This window comes from Cervus canadensis, chromosome 13, assembly GCF_019320065.1.
Source record: "Cervus canadensis isolate Bull #8, Minnesota chromosome 13, ASM1932006v1, whole genome shotgun sequence".
Classification (NCBI taxonomy): Eukaryota; Metazoa; Chordata; class Mammalia; order Artiodactyla; family Cervidae; genus Cervus; species Cervus canadensis.
The window spans coordinates 15277292-15303238 of record NC_057398.1 but is presented as its reverse complement, the minus strand read 5'-3'; the positions used below and the strand labels follow the sequence as shown (position 1 = coordinate 15303238).

General features: G+C 41.8%; 1 protein-coding gene across 2 annotated transcripts in view; it reads right to left on the bottom strand.

The window, feature by feature from the left end:
* Positions 1 to 1336: 1336 nt before the first annotated feature.
* The window catches only part of COLGALT2 (collagen beta(1-O)galactosyltransferase 2), a 133274-nt gene continuing 108663 nt past the window's right edge, over positions 1337 to 25947 (bottom strand). For both annotated transcript variants that reach the window (XM_043485329.1, XM_043485330.1), the window contains exons 7-12: positions 21525 to 21601; positions 17952 to 18058; positions 11603 to 11735; positions 11270 to 11397; positions 5952 to 6158; positions 1337 to 4266 (exon numbers count right to left, since the gene is read on the bottom strand). In XM_043485329.1, coding sequence (XP_043341264.1) covers positions 3990 to 4266; positions 5952 to 6158; positions 11270 to 11397; positions 11603 to 11735; positions 17952 to 18058; positions 21525 to 21601 — 929 coding nt within the window. In that variant the 3' untranslated portion in view covers positions 1337 to 3989. The remainder of the gene's footprint in view (positions 4267 to 5951; positions 6159 to 11269; positions 11398 to 11602; positions 11736 to 17951; positions 18059 to 21524; positions 21602 to 25947) is intronic.

Below are 25947 nucleotides of genomic sequence, written 5' to 3'. Positions count from 1 at the left end.
GGGAGGGAGGTTCTCTCTGAAATAACGAACACCACCACCAAACATAAAACTCCGGTGAAATGATTATTTCCAAGGCTGCCTGTGCTGACTGTATCACCCATAACACGCTATCTTACCAGATGACCAGCCTCACTTTCACTCTCACTTTGCCATTAGTTAAAGCCTTGGTGAATTGACTTGTCAGTCATAGAGATCACTTACTTGGAAAGAGTGTCTCAAAAGCACAATGTAGAAGCCTCTTGGGAAGACTCATCGTTATTTTACAGCTACTAATTAGATGGATTTGCTCCAACTAGAAGTGAAAAGATTCCCAAGTGTGTAGCTGAATGGAAATTTTGTTTCAGACACCAACCTTTGACTGGAAGTCTCTGCATTGTCTGTCAGGAGAAAAACCAAATGTAGAATTCCCCCAGGAACAATGGCCTCTGCATTCACGAGGACAGCCCAGCGTGGAGGGGTAGCGGCCATGCCTTGCCATCATCCCTGGGTCTCAAGACTGTTACCTGTTGACTGTTACCTGTCAATAACTCCAACACATAGCTGACTCTTCCATCCTGTCCCACTCCCCATCACTCCCCAGGAGGCCCTTTCACAGCCCCACACCATCACAGTGCCTGAAAGCCTCCCCACCCTCTGTGCCCAACTCTCCTCCCTCTCCTAAACTTTCATTTTTGCTCCCAAACCCAACACAATGGTCACATTCCCAGCAAAGCTGCCCCCTCGATGGCCCACCTCCTTGGCCACAACCAAGTTCCGTGGGTTCTACGGTCACTTTCGTTTCAGCCTCTGAAAACAACCATCCGGCTATACACAGCAGCTCTCCTGGACCACGGACCCCACAGCAGCAGGCACCTTTCCTAGATCTCCGAGCATCTCAGTGCCCAGCCCAGGGCCTGAAACAAGGTAGTGCTCACACCCGGATTCTGAGGTCCGGGGGGAGCTTGACCTGAAATTCAAAGGGGTCACTGAGGCCAACATGGGTTCTCCCGTTTTTGCCCCAAGATAAAGCTCTTTGGCCTGGGACAGGCGTCTCAGTATCTTTTGATGAACAGGCTGATCAACAGCACAGAAATGCAAGATGAATTCTCCCTCATCATCCTCCCACTGGGGACTCCTGTCTCTCTGTACCTTAGAATGCTCTCTGGCTTACCCACCTCTTCAGCAGTCTAAAACATCCCCCAACTGGCCAGGAAGGCTGGTGACTACTCTCTCTTCTTTGCACAATAAAGTGATGATTATCTCTGGCCTCCGACATCCTTGGGCCAGGGCAAACCTGGAAATTCCAGCAGTGTGGGCTGTTGACCAGCGCTGGAGGAACCAATGAACAATCACAGGGTTGCACATTATTCTTTAATTTCACAACAAGCTCTAGAAGGCAAGTCATTTACCACTTCCCCACCCTGAAACAACAGAGCATCAGACAGTAGAGGAGGCTGGGATGCCCTCTTGCTTCCCAGAGTCCCTGCAGCAGGCCCCGGTGAACAAAGCAAGGCCCGGCAGTGTGTCCTCTGCAGATGGAAGACGCTCAGTCCACGCTCAGCAGCACCAGCACCGCTGAAGTCAAGGTTGTCCATCCAGAAGATTCCACCTTGCATCTCAAGATCCAGAGAGGGCTTAACTTCCAGAGGCAGACAGCAGGTGCCATGGCTGGAGGCAAAGTCCTCTGACACTGCCAAGGTCAAATGTCTTGACTTAAGGCTAGAAGGGAGGGAGGGGAAGAGTAATGAGGTCAAGGAATCCCTGGACTGCTGAACTGGTGATTTTTTTTTTTTTTTTTAAAGAAATGCTGGATATGCAGTTCACAACGTTCACAAAAGAACATTGCTTGGGATTCTAGACCTGAGTGAAGAGAAACAAAGGCTGGGCTGACAAAGCCAGAACTTTATTCACAGTAGAACAGTCCTAAAGCTAAAATTCTAGAATTTATGAACAACGTCTTTTAAGAATAAGAATTCATAAACCCACCAGACCAGCTGACAGGGGAAAAGAAAAAAACAAACACCAATGTTCTCTATTAAACAAAACCACACAAAAATTAATTCAATCTGCCTTCATTTCCACTCCTAATACCTCAGCCACCTCCCACCCCCTTTACCAAAAAAAAAAAAAACAAACATAAAATTCATGCACACTTGCACGCACTCAAATATTCAAGCAAAATACAAAATACCCAAGGAAACCTTAGGAACCACCTAAGGGTTTTTCACTAGCTCTTCAGATGCTCTGTTTCTCTAGACAAAGAATCAAGTTCTGACTGCCACATCTAAGCAATAAAAATCAGAGTCGGCTGAGATCCCCCTCCTCCGTCTCCTGGCTCACTGGTCAGTGAAGAAGAACCAACCATATGTCAAGAGGGAAGGCCAAGGCTGGCGTTCTGTCAGGGGAAGCTGCCTGGTTGTCCTGCAGCCGGGGGTCTTCATGGGGAGCAGTCAGCAGTACCCTCATGGGTACACTTGGCAAGGCCGCCCTGGGGCTCTGTTTCCAAGCATGAAGCTCAGAGTCCAACACCCAGGACACGGGGAGAGGAGCCGGTGTGGACAGGATGCTTGGGGCGGGGATCTCTGGAGACTGTTTTACTGCTTGTGGGCTTGAGAACAGAAACCTAAAGCAAACCATCATGAGATATCACAGACGGCAGCACTGGAAGAGATGATGTAGGCCAACTCTGCATTTTACATAAAATCCACTTACGGAGAAAGCAGAGAGATGGTCTGCCCAGGATCGTGACTCTAAGAGCTTCCCTGGGTGTTGGCCTACGTCAATTGATCAGTCCATTGTTTCTAGCCAAGGTCTCTCACCTGAAGTGGAGAATCATTTGTTTCCAGAAGGTTAGATTCTCCCATTCAACAGGCCTGGGAAATGCAGAAAAACCAGGTTCTAGAACCAACAAGTCTACACTGACCACTTCCCAGGAGTGATGAAAGCCTGATGCATCTGTTTCTCTGCATTATCCTGCAGACTCTCCCCCATCCCCCAACATTTTGTAAAAATAAATAATTCAAAATAGAATGAAAATCCCAGGCAAGGACAGTTGCCGGCCTGAATATGTGCTCTGTTTCTTAACAGACTCATGAAACTCATGCCTGCAATTCACTCCCAGGCTCAGGGTGGATGGGAGAGTCTGACCTGCTGGGGCAGCACATGAACCCCTGGGACAGCAATTATAGACCAGTGCTGGCCTCTTATATATTAAATTTATCTTCATAAATAGAGCATCCCAACTCAAGTGACCATAATAAAGAAGGCCAAAGCTTGAGTGTTTTCTTCAAATAGCTACACACACCCTCAAATATCTATGAAACTATATTCAATATATCCACATGGCAAACTGGACAGCTCTCTCTGAGAGCTTCAGCTGTCATGATAGTCAAAGGCCAAGTCTCAGACAGACCCAAATACCCATTCTCTGTTGGATAACGGAGACTAAGATGCAAAGCTCACTTTGCAATAAGGCTCATGACATATGTCTTTAAAGAAAAAGCCCGATTAATTTGATTTTTAAATTATTTGATTTCTGCCCTCCAACCCCCCACCACCAAACTTGGAACGTACTCAAATTTTCAAGGTCACATCTATGACATAAAACGGGCCCACCAGACCAATAGATATGGTCCAGTTGGGTAGGCTGCCGGGCCTACCCATTTATTGATGTGATAGCGTTGGTGATCACCTTTCCCTTGAGTGAGCATCTCTGAGCTATGCCATTCAGCGTTAATGTGGGAACCAGTATCACATGGGTAATGAACTGAAGGACAAGGTGTCTGGGTTGAAGTTCATCCTAATGGTGGCCAGAAAGCCTATCTTCTAGCCATCCTAGGAGATTTGGGTTTAGTTTCCCTATTTTCTTCCCCTGTCAAAAAATATATCAATTTTCATTAATCACATTAGACCACTTTGGTTAGGTCACCGTAACCATTAAAAGACACTGGAGCAAACAGATGATTGGCCCGTTAGGAAAACCCAAGTGTAGTAGCCCCTCCATGGAGCCTTCATAGCTCATCTCTTGAAGGTGCAGTGTCCAGGGAGGCTGGTGGTGGCAGGGCCTCTGTGTTCTTTGCATTGCGGTGGATGCGACTTTGCTTCCGGGACTTCCAGGCATGTGTCCTGTCCCAGTCAGTGGCCACCGTCTCATTGTCCCAGATGGTAGAGGTCTCCGTGTCACTCAGATACCCCGGCTGTCCTGTGTAGTGCGTTGGGTAGATGAGCAAGGGTTCTGCAGAGAAGGCTTTCAAGTCCCTGGATTCATAATGCTCCATGTACTCAGCACTGAAAACAAGAAGTGGACAAGTGGGTGAGGGGGCAGAACACTTACAGAACAGGGGAAAAGGGTCTTGCTTGTTACCTCCTAAATTCTCATGGATTTGATTATTTTTTAAATTGCGTCCTTTATGGAAAACTTTAGCCTACAATCACAACAGAATTTTTTTTTAAGACTTTCAGATGATGTAAACAAATACACAAAGAAAAAGGTCAGGGTATTTCTGTTAAATTTGGATGGTGGTTTAGTCACTAAGTCATGTCTGACTCTTGCAACCCCATGGACTATAGCCCGCCAGGCTCCTCTGTCCATGGGATTTCCCAGACAAGAATGCTGGAGTGGGTTGCCATTTCCTTCTCCAGGGGATCTTCCCGACCCAGGAATCGAACCCAGGTCTCCTGCATTGTAGGCAGATTCTTTACTGACTAAGCTACAGGGAAGATTCAAATTTAGATAGAGTAGCTTAAAAACGAATTTCAGGTCTTGTTCTAAAAATTAAGGTTTAAGCTCTGTTGGACTATAATAATAAATAAAGTGATCACTTTGTAGAAAATGCTTTGATCCTGGATTAGTGAATGAGACGGCTGGGAGCTGGAGTGAAGGTGTGAGTGATGTGGTGTAAGCTTGGAGGCACACCAGCTTGGCTTTGCAGTCCAGCAACCTGTGAGTGTAAATGAAGGGACAAGGAGCCCTCTCCCAGGGCTCCTCTGCCGATTACATGAGGTGACATCTGCTCAGCAGCTAAGTTTCAATTTCCTTTCTGTTAAGAGGATGATGGTTGACCTCCATGTTTCTGTCAGGTAGCAGAGATAAAAATTGGTCTCTGACATGCTGTCCTTTTTTACTGAGGACAGGAGACAAAATGGGCAAGATGCAGGATAAGAACACTGAACTGCTACAAAGAAGACCATCTAGGGAGGAGACCACTCAGCAATGAGAGAAGGAGCCAAGGTTAGAACCTGGTCTCCTGCTCCATTAACGAATTTAGGAAGCATTGATCAAGCAGTTAGCATGGGTAGAATTTGGCCTAGACTCTAAGGACACAGAGATAAAAGATGGTTCCTGTCTCAGAGGCTCACAGGTTCCTGGGGAGACTGAAACATAAACCCATCATTTACCATCTTCTTGATACAAGCACTAGGTCTAACGGAACTACGGTCACTGATCATCACACTGTCTTCTTCTGTGGACGCCCAGCTCAGAGGCCATCTCCACTCTTCCTGAGCCTCTAACACATCTCTGTGGTTGTAGGTATCACAATATATCACAATGACTGTTCGTGAGTCTGGGTTCCTGACTAGCTTGTGAGTCACTGCCTGGCCAAGAGTATACACAATGAACTAAAACAAACTGAAAAATTTGAGGTGCTTAGGAAGATGACCTTCACCTTGAGGTGTATGGGTTTATGGAAGTAAGAAAATCAAAGATAAGAGGACCAAGCATATTATGTGCAGTTAAGCTACTCACTGGGTATTAAAGAGGACTCCTATGCAAGACTCACCATTTCTGCCTTCTATCCCCTGTTTGTAAAAGGGGGTAATCACTCGAGTTGGCCTCTCTTGTCATGATTATGGAAAAATCATTTAGGAAAGGAGTCCCCTTTTAAAAATACCAAGTATTACCCCAAACCAAGCAGCATAATTCATGAATGAATTATGCTTAAGGGATAGGCAGGCAGTTCAGGGCAACTCACACAGGATGCTTGTTGTACATGATTGGCAGAAACTCATCCACTGGTAGCATCTTCCCAAAAGGATCTGCTCCAACCAGCTTCTGTGCTCCTTCCAGAGAGATGACGTAGCCAAGTGTCCAGTAGGAATAGTCAGCTTCAACCAGATTTACCACATTGGGCACAGCTTTCTCTGGTTCTTTTACTTGCATCCTCTTCCTACCAATATAACTAAAAGGAAACGGGTGGAGGAGAAAATTCCAATTTGAGTATTAGACGTCCATAAGAATGGAGCACAGCTTTGCAGACACTTTTGAAAGCTTGCACCAACTGTGTCTTATTTCAATGTATCACACGACAGGGCACAGCACATCAATCATGGTTGTCACCATCTTCCATCAATCAGGCCATTTCTGTGGTTCCACTTATCAATAGCCCAACTATCCTTGCCTAGCAGGCTGTTAAGGTCTGAAAGTTGAAATGCAGAGACTAAAAGATCTTTCAGAAGTTAGAGACGAGATGGTGGAGTAGAAGGACTCGAGCCCACTTCCTCTCACAAAAACACCAATATCACAACTAACTGCTGAATGACAATCGACAAAAAAGACCAGAACCTACCAACAAAGATATTCTACACCCGAATACAAAGAAGTCACAATGAGATGGAAGGAGGGGCACATTCGTGATAGCATCAAATCCTCTACCCACCAGGTGGATGATTCACAAAGGGGAAAAATAATTATTTCTCATAAGTTCTCCCACAGGGGTGAGAGTTCTGAACCTCATGTCAGGCTCCCCAGTCTGGGGGTCTGCCATCAAGAGGAGGAGTCCTCAGAGCCCTCAGCTTTCAAGGCCAGGGGCCTTGATTGCAAGAACTCTGCAGCAATGGGGGAAACAGAAGCTCCACTCCTGGAGGATGCACACAAAGTCTCGTTCACAGCAGGACCTGGGCAAAAGCAGTGGCTTCAGAGGAGTGTGAGACAAAGCCACCTGATGGTCTTGGAGTGTCTCCTGGGGAGGCGGGGGAGTGGCTATGATTTAGTGTGGGGACAAGGACACTGGTGACAGAGATACCAAGGAATACTCACTAGTGTGAGCAAATGAATATAAACACTATTAAAATAATATTTAAAGGAATAAAAACATGATCATCTCAATATATTCAGAAAAAAAGACTTTGACAAAATTCAACACCCATTTTCAAGAAAAAAAAAAAACAAACTCTCCAGAAAGCAGGCATAGAGGAAACCTACCTCAACATAATAAAGGCCAAATATGACAAATCCACAGCTAGCATCTTTCTCAAAGATGAAAAGCTGAGAACATTTCCTCTAAGATCAGGAACAAGACAAGGATGTTCACTCTCACCACTTTTATTCAACATAGTTTCAGAAGTCCTCCACAGTGATCAGAGAAGAAAAAGAAATAAAGGGAATCCAAACTAGAAAAGAAGTTAAACTGTCACTGTTGCAAATGGTATGATACTATACATGAGAAATCCTAAAGACGCTACCAAAAACTACTAGAACTCGATGAATTTGGTAAAGTTGTAGGATATGAAATTTTTCAAGTTTTTTTACTTAAAAAACTAAAATAGAACTGCCACATGATCTAGCAATCTCATTCCTGGGCATATAACCAGAGAAAACCATAATTTGAAGAGATACATGCACCCAGTATTCATAGCAGCACTATTTATAATAGCCAGGACATGGAAGCAACCTAAATTTCCATCAACAGAAGAATGGGTAAAGAAGATGTGGTACATATACACAATGGAACATTATTCAACCATAAAAAAGAATGAAATAATACTATTTGTAGAACCATGGATGAACTTAAAGATTATCATACTAAGTGAATTAAGTCAGACAGAAAGAGACAAATATCATATGATATCACTTACACATAGAATCTGAAAAAATGATGTACACAAACTTATTTACAAAATATAAGTCACAGACTTAGATAACAAACTTATGGTTACCAAAAGGATAAGGTGGGGGGCGGATAAATTAGGAGGTTGGGATTAACACATACACACTATTATGTATACAGTAGATAATCAACAAGGACCTACTATACAGCACAGGGAACTACACTCAAGATATTTTGTAATAACCTATATGGGAAAAGAATCTCAAATATAAATGAATCACTTTGCTATATACCCAAAACTAACACAACATTGTAAATCAACTATACTCCAATATAAAAAAAAAATCTCTTAAAAATTTCGTGACAAAAAGCAGATTTTTTTCAGATCATTTCCCAAACGTAGTATAGGATTTTCAGCTGTGTTTATAGAGATTGGAAGGGGACAACAAAGACCAGATGTGAGAATCCCAAGTTTGCTTTCAAGTCCCTAGAGTTTCAGTCTGTTGACTTGATATTTTCTGCACAGCTCTCCAAATGCTGGTGGTAAACACAAGAAAGAAAATGCTTTGGAAAAGACATAGTCCAAAGTGAAAGACCTAGGAACCCAAGAGTAGCTCAAGAGTGTTTCCTCTGGGGAAGAATGAATGGCAACACTTGTGCAGTTTGCTTTCCCTCACCCATCTCTGCCCATGCTTCTCCGGGGTCTGTCCTCCATTAACTACTTCTGCAACACAGAATGTACCCTCAACCATTCTCCCCATCCCTAGTCTACCCATGGATCTGTGATCCATTGCTTTTGTCTAGAGCCTAGTTGTTTCTGCTTGCCTGGACCAAGTTGAGGAGATATGGCTTTCGGCCTGTCAGAGAAAGCTGAATTCCTCTATTTTGCTCTAAAAACCATCTCTTTCAATATTTAAGCTATCCTCCTTGTTGAAACATCCTAGAATATATAGAATAAGTCTGTGTTCACCTTCAGTTCTTCTGGAGATAAATATAGCCAACTCTCAACCACAGCCTCTTAAAAACAAATAGCCTGAATTTCTTTCATGTATCAAGTGAAAGAGAAAATCCTACTGAGCACCTGAATTGTGAACAGAGTGACTGAGGAATTAAGCTTATACTCGACTTGCTATAGTAAATTTAAACTGTAATTTTAAAATTGAAGATGTGTAAAATATTTTTTCTCTTCTTCAAAATGTATTATTTTGGTAGGGCTACAGTTTACTTCAGCAGTTGAAAATTTAGCATATGGACTAAGGTGTGTTGTATGCATTAAATACATATTGGATTTTGAAGACTGAATGAAAAAAGAATATAGACTAATTCATTAATAGTTTTAAAATACTGATTATATGTTAAAATAATAGTTGGATATGTTAGATTAAATAAAATGTATTATTAAAATTAATTTCACCTATTTTTATCTTTTTAATATGATTACTAGAAAATTTTAAATGATGTGGCTTCCCAGATGGTGCAGTGGTAAAGACTTCACCTGCCAATTCAGGAGGCACAAGAGATACAGACTTGATCCCTGGGTTGGGAAGATCCTCTGGAGGAGGAAATGGCAACCTACTCCAGTATTCTTGCCTGGAAAATCCCATGGACAGAGGAGCCTGGTGGGCTACAGTCCCTGGGGTAGCAAAGAATCAGATATGCCTGAGCACACACAGAAAATTTTAAATGATACATCTCACATATTTCTATTGGACATGCTGCCCCAGATGATTTCAATGGCTTGTTCTATTTTCCCCCACTTACTGTTTCCTTTTTCTGGAGAAATTTAATATTGCTGTCACAGACAGCCTATATGCTTTCATATTTTGAGTTTAAATACATTTGCTTTATTCATTTTATAAAGTGAGATGTGAAAAATTGGAAACAGCTATAATTCTTTGTGATTAGATAACAGATTTCAATGGAACACTTGCACTTGATCAGTGATGGAAATTTAGAAAACATCTACCCTGCTCTGTTCGCTGTATCCTTATCAGAACAATAACTCTTCTTTCTTGGATCCGTTGGTATTCTTTCCTGAGAAATGCATCAACCAGACTACAAGTGAACAAGGATGTATGTCAATTCTAAGCCTTAGACTCCCCAAATCCAGTCCTCTGAATCCAAGGCTTAAGTGAAAGTTGCCTTTGTACATGTCACATAAGCATGAAATAGCTTTCAAGCTCCATGCCTGTGGGGCCTTAACCACAGGCTGCAGGGCCACAGACTCAGAAAGCCTGAGGTGCGAGAACTCCTAGAGGATTCTAGAGACAACGATCAGAAGAGACAGTGCAGAATCTCATCACATGACTGGTACCCGACAGGGAGCCAGTCCTTTTATTACATAGTCCTGGGTCTAATTCCCATGGTTACTTGAGTCATTACTAGGTTTCCTCTGAGCTCTGAATGGTACATTTTCTAATAAGCAAGTATTCCACCCGAGTGCATAGTTAAGTTTCCCTCCGAAGATGGGAGGAATGGGGACAGTTTGTGGGCTGCAGCTGCTAAAGGAACAGCCTCTGATCTGATGAAATTGCCTTTGACACACAGCTGGCAAGTGAATATGACGCTTGGGAACTTTCTGCCTCATTGGAGAGAAGTAAAAAGTGTCATCTCATTGTAAAAACAAAATGAGAGAGGGAGAGCGAGCGCGCTCAGTTCCCAGAGGTAGCAGGCAACGAGCATTAACTAAAGGTCAGCTCAGAGCCAGGACTCCCTTGGTGAGTCTGGTTTTCCTAAGATAGCCTCAGACCCTCCAAACCCAGCTGTCAGTGTTCTCCCTGTTTGTACAGATCCCCTCCCCAACAGGTGCTCTCCCACTGCCCTTCCAACCCCCGCCCCCCAACACACTCCATCAGAGACTGCAGAGGAAACCCATCCTCCAGGGAGCTGATGCTCAAGTGTGACACAAGTGTGACCCGTCTACCTGGCATGGGTCCTCCGTGTACACGCCCTATGCACCACGCTGCTTCATGGGTGGGTTTCTGCTGTGTTTTCAGGTAAATGCTCATTCTGAAAACCCAAGATCTGCAGGCAGATTTCAAGTCTCAAAGAATTTACCATACTTTCTCACCCCAAAGAGTATATAGATGCAAAAGTGAAAGTGTTAGTCACTCATTCATGTCCGACTCTTTGAGACTTTGCCAGATTCCTCTGTCCATGGGATTCTCCAGGCAAGAATACTGGAGTGGGTAGCCATTCCCTTCCCCAAGTGATCTTCCCGATCCAGGGATCAAACCCAGATCTCCTGCATTGCTGGTGGGTTCTTTACCATCTGAGCCACCAGGGAAGCCCCCAAACCAGTGGGTAATACCCCTACCTACTTCTTGTTTCTGGGAACATATATGGAAAGAAAGCCAGGTAAGTGGAAGCTTGAGCCCCACCTCCTATGAGTTGGGGCTCTCAGTGCCGAAAGGACGGAAAGAGTTCTCAGTACTCTTAGAAAAGCTTGTTGTTTTCTCACTCACATCAGTTCCCAGTCCAGCTGAACTCGATCAATGTCATCCATCAGCTTCATCAGCTTCTTTTTAAACTGATGTTCAAAACGCACGTCATCCTCAATAACAAGAGTCTTCTCCAGCTCCCGGTCAATTACCTGTAAAGGTCACAGGGAAGATACCCTATGAAAAGTTGGTACTTATTTCTCTAATCAAAATAGGTATTAGAAAGTCAAAAGTATGGTAGCACAACACATAATAGCTCGTAACTGGAATCTCGGCAAAGGTTCATCAACAGTAAAATAGTCCCACTCTCCTCCCTTCTCATAACAGAACTGCACATCTGAATGAAGCATTATTCACCTCTTTCCAGACAGAGTAATGGCTAAGGAAGCAGCCAATTTCACCCCTGGTTAGAGGCCTGGAGGAGTAGGGATCTCGATATCCAGGCAGCATCTCAATATTCAGGGCCTTCAGCTGGCTTGTGTTGAGTGCCCTGTAAGATAGAACATGGCCCTAAATTAACACACTGAGAGGTCCCCACCGCAGAAGCCAGGAGGGAGAGGTCTGTGTATTCCCCGGGGCCTTTATGCTCGCTGAGCAGGGCTCCTTAGGAGCTCCTCAAGGGTAGTGTGTTGTAGCACTGTGAGCTTTGTGAAGACAAGATGAGGTTTTATATTTTTGTATCCCTCACAACACCCAACGTAGTTCTAAGTATCATCAGTTTCTTGGCACCTTTGAAACAGTATTTTCCTAATGAAGGAGACTGGCTAATAGAAACATTAAATACTATTAAACATTGAAAGGAATGAGGACAGGGAAGAATCATAAGAGGAATCATACACGTGTACATCTTTCCTTTGGAGCTAAAAATTAAAAAGCAGAGAGTCATGTCAGCAAGAGAAGTGACTCACTACAAACGAAGTATTCTCAGTAAGATTAATTTAGCTGATTCTCACTTGAAACCTTGGAGGCCAGAAGGTTGACATATTCAAAGTGCCGACTCAAGAGACTGTCAACCAAGAATGCTGTATCCAGTCAAGCTAGACCTCAAAAATGGAAAAACCAGGGTGTCCCAGATAAACAAAAATAGCGTCCCTAGTAGATCTGCTCTACGAGAGATGCGAAAGGGAACCCCTCAGGCTAACATGAAAGGAAACCAGAGAATAACTCAGATCCACATAAAGAAACGAAAGCACTGGTAAATGCAAGTGCAGATGTTTGCTCTTCGTGACCCGATGGACTGCAGCCTGCCAGGCTCTTCTGTCCACGAGATTCTCCAGGCAAGAATACTGGAGTGGGTTGCCATGCCCTCCCCCAGGGGATCTTCCCAACCCAGGGATTGAACCCGTGTCTCTTATGTCTCTTGCATTATCAGGCAGGTTCTTTACCACTAGGGCCACCTGGGATAGGTAAACATAAACAGTGTAAGTATTCTTTTGTTCATAAGTTTTTCCCTTATCTGATTTAAATTATAGCTGCATAAAGCAATAAAAGCAAATAATGTATAAAGAGCATATAAAGAAATAATTAGTGTGACAACAGAACAAAGGAAGGGGAAGGAATAAAGCTCTATAGGGGTTAAGTTTTTCCATAGTATTGAAGTTGGTATTTTTTTATTGAGATATAATTGACATATAACATTAGTTTCATGTGTACAATATAAGGATTCAATATTTTGTACTTTAACATCTTAATGCCTTTGTTTATATTTCTGTATATTTTTAGTTATTAGTGATTGCCCTACAGATTATAATTAACAATTTATAGACATCAAGTTCATATTAATAGTAGGGTCCTAGAAGAAAACAAGAGGATAAAACTCCTTGACACTGCTTTGGTAATGATTTTTTTAATTTGACACTGAAATTAAAGGCAACATCAGCAAAACACACATTCTTCTACTCTATGTGCAGCATTCTCTAAGAAAGACCATATGTTAGACTCTCTAAGAAAGACCATATATAGACCATAAATAAAGCCTCAGTACATTTTAAATGGTTGAATTCATACAAAGTATGTTCTACAACCACAATGAAATTAAAAATTGATAGGAAACTTGGAAAATTCACAAATATGTGAAATTAAACAATATACTCCTTGATAGCCAATGAGTCAAAGAAACCACAGAGGAAATGAGAAAATATTTTGAGACAAATGAAAATGAAAATAGCATACCAAACCTTACAAGATGCACCTAATGCAGTAGAGGGCTTGTTACAGATACAAATGTCTATATGTTTAAAAAAAAAGAATCTTAAATAATCTGCTTTTCCATTTTAAGAAATTGGAAAAAGAGCAAACTAAATGCAAAGCAAGCATAAAGAAGGAAATAAATGAAACAGAGAATAGAAGAAAAGACAAAAGCAAGACCAAAAGTTGGTTCTTTGGAAAAGAACAAAATTGATAACCCTTTTAGCCAAATAAAAAAGAATAGACTCAAATTATTTAAAATTAAGAATGAAAGAGGGAGAAATCCCTACTGGTCTTGTGGAAATAAAGAGGATTACAAGAAAATACTATGAACAATTATACATTAACAAATTAGATAACCTAGATAAAATGGGCACATTGCTCAAAAGAAACAAACCAACTCAAGAAATAGAAATTCTGAATACCTGTAACAGTTAAAGAGGCTGAAATTGTAAAGATTAAAAAAAAAAAGTTCCAAAACATGGTCCAGGACCAGATAGCTTCTGTAAAGAATTCAAAATTCTGCCAGACATTTAAAGAATTAACACAAATATTTCAAACCCTTACCAAAAATTGAAGAGGATGTGCTTCCCAACTTATTCTATAAAGTATCATCCTGATACACAACCAGAAAAACATCACAAAATGACGAGAGACCAATATCCCTTAAGATAAATTAAAAAATCCCCAAGAAAATACTAGTAAACAGAATCCAGCATCACAGAAGAGGGATTATACATCATGACCAAATGGGATTTATCCCAGGATTCTAAGATTCACTTAACACGTGGGGATAAAAAGTGACACATCATTATTAACAGATAAAAATTCCATGATCATCTAAATAGACATAAAACTTGACAAAAATCCAACTGTATATGGACTATTTATATTCCCCCAAGTTCACATGCTGATAAGGAGGTGGAGCCGTAGATCCTAAGGGTAGAACTTTCATAAATGAGATTAGTGTCCTTATAAGAAAGCAAAAGCTTGCTTTCTCCCCTCTCTTTGCTCTCTGCCATAGGAGAGTACAGCAAGAGGACAGTGATCATGCTGAGTTGCTAAGTTGGGTCTGACTCTGCGACCCCATGGACTGTAGCCCACCAGGCTCCTCAGTCCATGGCATTTCCCAGGCAAGAATACTGGAGTGGGTTGCCATTTCCTTCTCCAGGGGATCCTCCTGATCCAGGGATCGAACCTGCAGCTCCCGCATTGGCAGGTGGATTCTTTTACCACTGGGTCACCAGGGAAGCCTGCAGGAAGAGGACAGCCATCTACAAAGGAGGAAGGGGTCTCTCACCATGATCTATCCATGCTGGCACCCTTCTCTGGAACTTCCCAGTTTCTGGAACTTTGACAAATGTTTGTTATTTGAGCCACTGGGTCTATGGTCATTTGTTTTAGCAGCAAACAAACTAAGACACCATCACCCTTTCAAGATAGAAACACTCAACCCATAAAGGCCATCTGTGAAAACTCCAGAGCCAATTATCCTATTTAATGGTGAAAGACTAAATGTTTCTCCTTAACAACAGGGACAAGCCAAGCCTGTCCACTCGTATCATTTCTATCCAGCACTGTACTTGAGGATTTAGCCCAAGGATTACCCCCACGACTTTTTGTTCCTCATCCTTATTCGACAACATCTTGGTGCTCATGGGAGTTTTCTCAGCCTCTGGCTGGCTCAACAGCTGTTGGGTTGCACCTCCCAGGACTGCAAGCCTTGTAATTTAGCTAGCCTTGAGACCAAAGAAAGAGCCCAGAGACAGTGACAGAGACATTAATGGTTTATTGGACAGGGGGATCTTACAAGTCTGAAGCCAAAGATCCTGGAGCATGTCACTCTCTTGTCTGTGTACAACAGACAAGAGGCCAGACACTGCAGCAGTCTTCACTACTTGGCTGAGGAGGAGGCTACCACTTATAGGGGGCATTAACATCACATTGGCTCATCAATTACCAAGGAAACCAATGACTGGGGCAGGAGCAAGCATGTAGGCAGTTACTGATTAAGCCCTATAATTAAGAGGATTGGATAGTCATGTGAGTGAAGCAAGGCGTGGTCAAGTAGGAGATGTACAGAGAACAAGAGAGGGGTCATCCTGAATGGCCTGATCATACTTACACACAAACACATTATTAGAACTAATACATGAGTTCAGCAAGGTTGTATGAAAAAGATCAGTATACATTGTGAAGTAATTAGCCTCCAACTAATAAAAAATAAATAAACAAATAAAATAAAAAATTAAAAAAAAAAGAAAAAGATCAGTATACAAAAATCAACTATTTCTATGCACTTAGCAATCTGCAATGTAAAAATGAAATGAAGGAAACAATTCCACTTATCATAACATCAAAAAGAGTAAAATACTTGAGAATAAATTTAACAAAATTAATGCAAGATGTGCAAGTAAAATTTACAAAACATCGATCCAAGAATTAAAGATCTAAATGAATGGAAAGATATTCATGATCATGAATCAGAAGGCTTCATATTACAAAGAGAGAAGTACTTCCCTCAATTGACCTACAAAGTCAATGCAATTTCTATCAAGATCCAAACATTTTTGGTGGAAAATGGTATGCTAATGCTAAAATTTATGTGGAAATCCAACAGACCTAGAATAGCCTAAGCAATCTTGAAAAAAAATAACTAAGTTGAAGGGCTTCCTTACACATAAGAAGCTACTGTGAGGAATAAGGATTGGCATACACATCAATGGAACAAAATTGAGAATCCAGCAATAAACCCTTATATTTAATTAATTTTTGACAAGGTTGCTAAGACAATTCAGTGAAGGAAAGAAAAATCTTTTAGCAAATGGTGCAGAGACAACTAGATAACTGTACAAAAGAATGAATTGGAAACAAAGAATGAATTGGACCCCTACCTCACATCATATAAAACTAACTTAAAATATATCAAAGATCTAAGGTGTAAGAGATACATATAAAACATAAAACTATGAAACTCTTAGAAGAAAAGCTAGAACCAAGTCTTTGTGGCTTTGGATTTGGTAATGGATTCTTAGATATGACACCAAAAGCACAATCAACAACAATAATGTAAACTGGACATCATCAAATTAACTTTTGTGTTTCAATGGACACCATCATGAAAATGAAAAGACAGTTCATAAAATGGGAAAAAATATTTGCAAATTATACATCTGATAAGAGACTTGTATGTAGAGTATATAAAGAACTCTCACAGCTCAACTAGTTTTCCTTGGTCCATGTGGTCTATGAAGGAGATTGGGGTTATTAGAGGTATTTGACACTGTGGTTCCCAAAGTCTAGTGCATCCAAGAATAGAGTTGCCAGATTTAGCAAGTAAAACACAAAAATATCCAGTCAAATTTATGTTTTAAATAAACAGTAATTTTTTAGTATAAGACCCATGCAATGTTTGGGACAAATTTGACTAGATGCCCTTTATTCTACGTGGCAACCTTACCCAAGAATCACTTTGAGGCTTTTTCAGTGCCGATTCCCAGCCCAGCCCTACAGATCATCATTCAGCAGCTCTGGGACTTAGGAAGCTGCCCTCTTAACCAGCCCCTGGGGACTGTGACATGGGTGTCCAGGCCACACTTTTGAGAAACACTGATGAGATTCTCTAAAAGAGTCATAAAAACTTCCACAAGAGCTTCTAGCCATACTCCTTAGAGTCATTCATACCCCAAATTCACATATAACATGGAATAGGAGGTTTTGCAAATATCCCTGGTGGTTCCAATGGTAAAGAATTTGCCTGCAATGTGGGAGAGCAGGGTTCACTCTCTGGGTACGGGAGATCCCCTGGAAAAGGGAATGGCTACCCACTCTAGTATTCTTGCCTGGAGAATTCCGTGGACAGAAGAGCCTGGCAGGCTACAGTCCATGGGATCACAAAGAGTAAGACACGACTGAGCGACTAACATACTCCTTGAAATAAGAGTGTCAAAGGGCAAAGCAAAGCAGACAACATCAATTACAAAACTCTTGAAGGTATCCAACCAGGTACTGTATGTAAGTTTCCTGCCATGTTCCTGGGAAAAGTGATCAGCCCAGGCAGACTGTGGCAAGCATCTTGTGCAATAGGACACACAGACTATTATGCATTTTTTCCATTTATTTCTTCAGGTCAAGTCACACAAGGTAAGAGGCTTTGCTCAAAATCAGGCTCTGAATGCAACTCTGAACGCATTCCTTCCAAGGCACTACAGGGCTGGAAACCACCACGACCATTGCAAGAACCCCCAGAGACAGTGGAAAATCACGCCCAGGGCAAGCCTTCAGCAGAGTGAAGACCAGAGAGTACAGGATGATGAGTGGATTTCTGCTCTACTCAGTGAAATTAACATATATAAGCTGCTATGAGTCATAAAGTTTTCCCAAGATAGGCTGCACTGTGAAAGCATGTCTATCTCGCAATGACTGCAGATTCCTCTGACTGGGACTAAACCTCAGTTGGAGAGGGTGCATCTCCACTCCAGCCACAGCGGCAAGGGTTCGAGGAGAAAATCCAACTCACTTTCCATCCACAGCCTCCACAATCTTGACCTCAATCTCCTGTTCATACAGGGTGCGTAACATCCGGTCTCGCCTGTCTTTTCTGCGCTTGAGGTTTATCATGAAAATCTAATACAAGAAGAACAAGGGAAAAGAAATACAGATTACTCAGGTTTTATTTTAGGCTGCTGAAAAGCAAAGAAAGTATAAGCAACAAAGCTTTAGTTAGAATAAGGAGTGGAAAAGTTAGGGGAAATGGTGGAGAAGATTTATTTGTATTTCATATCAGGTCAAAAAGTTATTCTTCAGGAGGCCAACGGTGAATTAAACCCAAAACAATATGAGACCAAGGGGAAGGAAGAAGTTTGGCAAGTGGCTAGATTTATCAAGACCTAAGTCTGCTAAGTGTTGGCATTGGTCCAATCCCTATGCCTCAGTTTCCTCATCTCTAAAATGGAAATAATACTGGTCTTATCACCTGGGTACAAAATATTAGCAATTCTTGAAATTTATATTCTCTGTAGAAAAATTTAAAGTCATTCCAAGAGTAAGAAAGATCTAGTCTTAACAAATTCCTTTCATTACTAAGAGTTCCAAATTGAATTATTAAGGTCTTAATTTTCATAGCTTCTTTACCAGAACTCTTCAACTTTCTTAAGATTTTTTCTGAAAAAGTCTCTGTAAAGAAAAAGGACTCTGCCCTTGGGGGTAGCCCTTTAGGGAGAGTCATAATTTCCACATTACATGGATCTGAGGGACATCTTAAAGAGACGACACATACTGGTCCATGAAGTCCCCAAAATGTGCATTCAGATCGTCCCCCATGAGTGCTGGGTCTTCCTGCAGCTCCTCACCATAGCCCTGAAATTCCTGATGACTGTACTAACACACCTATCACGAGGCCACTGGGAGTTACACAGACAAGGAGGCTGGTCTGATTATTCCCAGATTTAAGGAGCCACAGAAGAACCCAAAGCCTCATGAAAGTTGTCACAGGTAACGAAGGGCTTTAATAAGGTCCTTTTCTATAAGCAGTAATAAACTTACATTGTACATTAAACTAGTCCTGCAAGAGAGGGAGACTTCAGTTGCCAGTGAGAAATACTGAAATAGCGTGGGAAAGGAGAAGCCTGCAGGAATAAGCAGGACAACACTGGCTTTATCCTAATGACCCATCTAGATGACTTTGAGGAAGACATCTAATGTTACGGGGTCCAGTTCCCTTGTTTATAAAAAGAGGGAGTTGAGCAATCTTATCTTTCAAGGCCAATACAGATTAAACTGTCTATAATATGTGGTTTATGATAAAGTTGGCATTATGTCTAGAATAAAGAAGAAGTCATGTCATATAAGCAGGCTGTAGTTTTGACTTTACTGAGGGTTAAGCCATGGTTCACACAATCATTCTGAGTGGAGTATCAAGAAGTTATATGTTTTACCAGATCAAAAGCTGGATTAAGTAAAATTTCAACTCTTCCTTATAAAATATTCTCACTTCCATCCACTTATATAGCTCTAAGAAAAGTACGGATGGGGGAGCAAGATGTCTTCTTTCAAAAAATCATCCATCTGAATCAGAACGAAGTGGATTAGGTACATACCATGATTTTATTACCTCCACTGTTTATCTAACTGGGCAATCCTTTTTTAAAAAACAATTTCTGTGGTAACTCTATTTGCCCTGTGACTTGGGATTTTATAACTTAATGAGTTGTGTTCATTTATATGTCATTTTCTTCCTGTTTAGAATCCTACTGTGATGGGAACACATTCCATCTCCTGATTTTAAGGCTATGGGAAGGAAGAGGCATTTCCTCGTGTGTACACATGGTGACACCTGAGGTCACTCCAGGAGAGCAAAACAAAACAAAAAAATGAACAGAAATACAACCAAAAGTCCCCTCAGACCCAAGACCTCAAGTCTGGGAAGACTTCAGTAAATAATAATCCCATCCGGGGTCCTGCCAGGACAAGTGCAATAAAAACTGCAGCTATGAAGGGAAAACACAGATGGCTTGCTCATACTTCGTGAATAGTAAACAGACAAAATGCCACCCAGCCAAATGCAGCCCAGACACCCCAACAAGGTCACAGAGTACGGGGAAGGTTGAAAAAGCCCTGAAATCCCTTTTTCTACTATCCTATTTCTGTTCCAAACAGAGAGATGACTACCAGGGCTCAGGAGAGCAGAGTCCCCATGTCTGTATCTCCATAGAGTTGGCCTTTTTCAGAAGGATTCTGAAAGTGACCCAGTCCTTCCAAACAGAAGACCAGGGCTAGAAGATCCTGCTTTCGTCCCATGGTATTTGCTCTGATTTGATCCTCATTGGAATGTGTTTATAAAGGGGAAAATGAATATATGTAAAGACCCTTGGGTTCTTTTACCTGGAGACCTGAGAGTTAGTGAGAGCTGCAGAAAAGGAGAGCTGTAAGTAATATTTGGAAGCCAGTTCAGTATCTGGGGTGGGCCAACCTTTCTGAAGCCCTGACTGTTTATCAAACTATCTACACTTTAATTCTTCTCTACTTTAGTCTAATTCATCTCTATTACACTTAAAACCATCTAAGCTCATCTTGCCCTCTGTAAAAATAGCATAGTAGTTTCTAACTCCTTTCCAATTAATATTCATGAAATATTCCCTTCCATTTCTGAAATCTGCCAACAAATAAATTTTATAGAATAAACCCCAACTTCCAGTTCCAGCAGGAATTTAAGATGGCTGTACTTTGGAGACCCATATGACATAGTACAGGGAGATAAACAAGGCAATTTCTTTCAGTGAATCAGTGGCAATGAGCATAGAGCACAAAGTTTGGCTTATAACGTATCACAGATTCATGGAAAAGTTCCATCGTAGTTTGTGGATTCCCAAGGCACTGTCCCAGCCTCCAGATCATCAAGTTCCTGAACATGGATCAGCAGTTATGTGACATGAGGGACCCATGAAGGATTCAGTGATTTTGGAGTCACAATTCTGGTTCTGCTGAGCATATCACTAAGACAGGCATCTCATTACATTTCTGCTCAATCGTTATACAATTAAAATGTAATAATAAATATAGCCCTTGGAGCATTATTATGAAGTTCTTGCCTGCTACAAAAACAAATTTTAGTATGGGTTTCTTTTTTCTCTTTTGCTTTGTCCTCTAAACCCTGCCCTCCAATTTTTCCCACGGAAGAGCAGCAAAGACAAAATAAAGCAAAGAATGTTCCAGAATGGTTTCCACTTACTCAGAATAAAGTTAAAGTCCTCTAATACCTAAAACATATATCTTCTTTACCCTACCCTTGAATCTTGATAAAACATGGCAATATCTGCTCTTAGAAAATATTACTTTCATGCCTAATTAGTAACATCTTTCTGACTCAATGATTAATTCACTTTTACCATGATGCTCCTTTTTTAAGATAAGTGAATAAGGCACAACGAAAACTGAGAACCTTTTCCAAGACCTCAGTTTCTTTTCAGCAGCCAAGCTGATCTGGCTGACTCTCAGACATGTGCCCAGGCTTGTTGTTCTGACACAAACAGATAAGCATGATGTACACGTGCGCACACATACAGGTACCCACAAACACAGACACCTTGCCTACCTCATCAAATCCCATCTTGTCTGGATATTTAGGGACAACTGAGACAAACTGGGAAGGTTCCATTGGAGGACCGTCAACTGGAAGACACAAGAAACATGCAGAGTGCTTTGTTAGTGAGAGTTTCAGAGAACAGCATCCCATTCACAGCCTGACCTCTAGAAACACAACCTGCATGGTCAAGGTAGGGAATAACTGCTCAGTAGTTTTCCAAAATTAAGTGGCTACACAAGAACCCCAATGGTCACCGTGCTGGTTTTGAGAGCACTTATTCTTATGCAGATTGCAGCATTTGCTCCATTTCCCTTAAGACCTATTTTTAAGAATATTTGGAGGGTAATTTTTAAAATTTTTATTGGGGTATAGCTGATTAACAACGCTGTGATAGTTTCAGGTGGACAGCAAAGAGACTCAGCCATACATATACATGTATCCATTCTTCCCCCAAATCCCCTCCCATATAGGCTGCCATATAACATTGAGCAGAGTACCCTGTGCCATACAGTAGGTCCTTGATGGTTATCCATTTTAAATATAGCATGCATACCTGTCCATTCCAAACTTGGAAGGACATTCAGGGTAATGATTAAGGGTGAAGGCTCTTGGAGTCAGATGATGTGGCTCTAAACTTAGGTCTGTGAAGGTCTGGAGCAGATAGATGACCTCTCTAAGTTTGTTTCTTTTTTTGCGTGTAAAATCACGATAATAAAAGTGCATATCTTGGAGTGCTATAAAATTTAAATGAGACCTACATGCAAAGCACTAACCACAGTAAATCAACACAGTAAATGCTCAATAACTTCCAGGTACTACTCAAAGTGGCACATGATGAAAGAACTCAGAAATAGGCTAGACTTTTTCTGAAGAATGCTTTTTTCCCTGTACATTTAAAATTGTAAAACTCTGGGACTACTTTTTTTTTTTCTTCCATCCAGGCAGGTTTAACTATAGGTACTCAAAAGACCGTTTATTTTAACCCAATAGGCTCCTCTGTCTATGGAATTCTCCAGACAAGAATACTGGAGTGGGTTGCCATTTCCTTCTCCAGGGGATCTTCCTGACCCAGGGATCGAACATGCGTCTTCTGCATTGCAGATGGATTCTTTACCATCTGAACCACCAGGGAAGCCCCTGACTAACACACACCTCCAAGGCTCAGGCCACATCCCAGAACTTGGTACAGGGCTTACAGGGAAGTTTCCAGATTGGAGGGGTGTCGCATCTCAAGTGATAACATTTTCTTTACTTCATACTTCAAAAAAGCTTTATTTAGAAAAGCTTATATATACATTTTAAAGGTTGGAAGTAATATAGATTAAAGAGCCTGAGAAGGTCTTGAAGATTTTTGGTATGTACAAATTCAAAGTACTCACTTGGTTTTCCTTGAAGACATAATACAAGGAAAATGCTACATGAGAGCAGGGAAATGGGTTGTTTGAAGAACTATTGTTGATGGCCATTGTACTGTCCACCAATTTCCATTCCCCTCTATTTCAGGTATGTGAAAGGGGCTTTTTCACCTTGAGGTTAGTCATGGCCATCTGAGTTGCTGCTATTCATATCTACAAACTCTCCTTCCACGCTCCCTACTCAGCCCCACCACAATGATCTTAGCAGCCAAAGTTGATATGGAGAACACAAAAATTTGAAGCAGCCTAGAATGAGGTGCCAACACGTGGAAATGAGATTTTGGCATTCTCTATGAGATATCCCAGCATAACTTCTGCTGTCCTGATTGAGATACTGTCCAAAGAGTATTTTTTGTTTCACTCACCCTTTATTGGGATATTAAAGAGAAACCATGACATCCAGTTTCTCTTATGATCAAGTCATGTGAAATTGTAGAAACTAGCGAAACAGATTTCCTAAGCCAAACACAAGAGTTGATCTTATTATTTCAAACCTGACCCTTACCATCACATTTCTATGAGTACACAGTGAGTGTGTTTCTGTTTCCATTAGCAGCCCAAAATATTTTGGTTCTTCCTGCTCCACCCAACTCCATTAATTTCTTTTAAAATCAACAAATGTTGATTGGAGGGTCACCATGTACAGGGTTAGGTTTTACGAGCAAAATATCTTAACATACCAACTCCTTCCCGTTCATGTTGTTTGAGGAGCTGTCTAGCCCTCCCTCCCTGGGCCTTAGACTTGAGAGGAGGGTAAATTTTGGTCTCCCTGTTGGTCTCTGTTGGTCTCCATTTGGGTTGCCTGGTTTTAACGTTTCAGCTGAAGAGTCTGCTTTTAGCCACTTTGCTTCCATCAAACATGGGTAGTCACTGTGTGCACAGGACAAGTATCCCCCCAAAAGCCACAAATGGCTGGTCCTGAAAGCCACCATTGAGCAGAAATATGAGACACAGGCCTGGGTTTTGTAGCTGAAGGTAGAGTTAAGCCATAGGGAAAAACAGGAGATGATATTAATTAGACCTAAAAGGTGACTATAAAAAAAAAAAAAAGGTGACTATGTGGGGAGAAGGTAGGCCTGTTTGCTATCATCAGACACCCCAGCTTCTGTTCTGGGTCATTTCTGACTCCATCATCCATAGTTAATTTAGTCCCTCATTGAATCCCTTCCTACACATGTCCTCAGCATACTACCACCAGTTGGGATGTGCCTCATTGGTGCCCGAATTGTTTCAAGATTTAGGAATAACAATAATAGCTGTTGGTATAACTATTTTATTACCAACCGCACTCTGGGCTACACTCTTGATATATGTATTCACATTTATTTAATCTTCACAACATGTTCCACAGGCTAGGTCCCTATTTTTACAGGTAGGCAAACAAAGGCTTAAATAGCATGCCTAAGGTCACAGAGCTGATAGAGCTGTTATTTGAACTTAGGTCTGACTCCTGCACACGAACCCTAACTCCCACTCTACCCTGCCCCCGAAGCTAGACCTTGGTAGCCACTGGCCTCAAGTTGACCTTGGGCAACTGGGATGAGTTCACAGAAGCTCAGTTAGGTAAGTCCTTGTTCCTCCGTGACCACCATGTGTTGCTCTTTCTGTCATCTACACTGGAACAAACTCCATCCAAAGAACAGTGTACCAGCCCAGTCATGCCCAGAAAAGAATTTGCAAGATTGTGCTTGGACCATATCCTAACACTTCTTCATAGTTTCTCCTGGACGTCTTCCATGGCTGCAGCCACCACCCTAGCTCAGGTCCTCACTCACATGTCTGGGCTGTTTTAACACCTTCCAAACACTTGTATGCTCTTTGTCTTGCTCATTACAATTCATTATGCACACTGTGGCCAAAACAATCTTCTTCCTTAGGCACGTCTCTGTTCTTGACCATAATAGTCATGCTTGGCACTTAGGTGCTTTACAATTTGTTAAGTAATTTGTTAAGGATTTCCCTGTAGCTCAAACGGTAAAGAATCTGCCTGCAATGAGGGAGACCAGGGTTCAATCCCTGGGTTGGGAAGATCTGGGGAAGGGAGTGGCAATCCACCTTGGTATTCTTGCCTGGAGAATTCCATGGACAGGGAAGCCTGGTGGGCTACAGTCCATGGGGTCACAAAGAGTTGGACATGACTGAAGTGACTAACACACACAAGTGATTTCCTAGTCACTTTATCACGTCATTTTATCTTCACTTTTATTGGGGGGCATGGTGTGCTGTTTGGGGCTTCCCAATGGCTAGTGGTAAAGAACCCACCTGCCAATGCAGGAGATGTAAGAGACTCAGGTTTGATCCCAGGGTAGGGAAGATCCTCTGGAGGAAGGCATGGCAACCTATTCCAGTATTCTTGCCTGGAAAATTGCATGGACAGAGGAGCCTGGTGGGTTGCAGTCCATGGGGTCACAAAGGGTCAACCACAACTGAGCAATTGAGCACCCATGCTTGTTCTCTCTGTCTTTACAGATGTGAAAACTGAGACCAGGACTCCCAGACAGAATCTCACCCGAGTTCAAATAGTGAGTGACTGGCAGAGCTGGAACTCAGTTTTTAGATCTTTTGACTCCAGATGCAATATTTTAAACCGTCTTTACATGAAATTCTGTTGTCTCAAAATGTCATTACTGAGAAGAGGCACCTGAGATAGCCCATTGCCTCATGCTGATTTGTACAACCAATCTCTTCATGCCTCACAACCCATTTTCTACTATAACCTTGACAAGATCGAGCCTCTGGTCATCCACCCTCAATTTTCTATCCAGCTGTTACTGTACTAAATGAGCAAATACATGACAGTGATGGTCACCGTGCTTTTCGAAGTGTTAGCTGTTGTTTTTATACACTATCTCCACCCAGTCCAAACTCTTCTACTCTGATCTCTAGAAACTCCAGTCTGAAATTCATAAACTCCCTGATATCTTCAGTCCCTTCACTTTTTCTGAGTGTCTCTTTGCCTTTTTGTTTAGACCAAGACAGCTTTCCTTTGAGGTCACTGCTTCCCTTTCAGTGGTTGG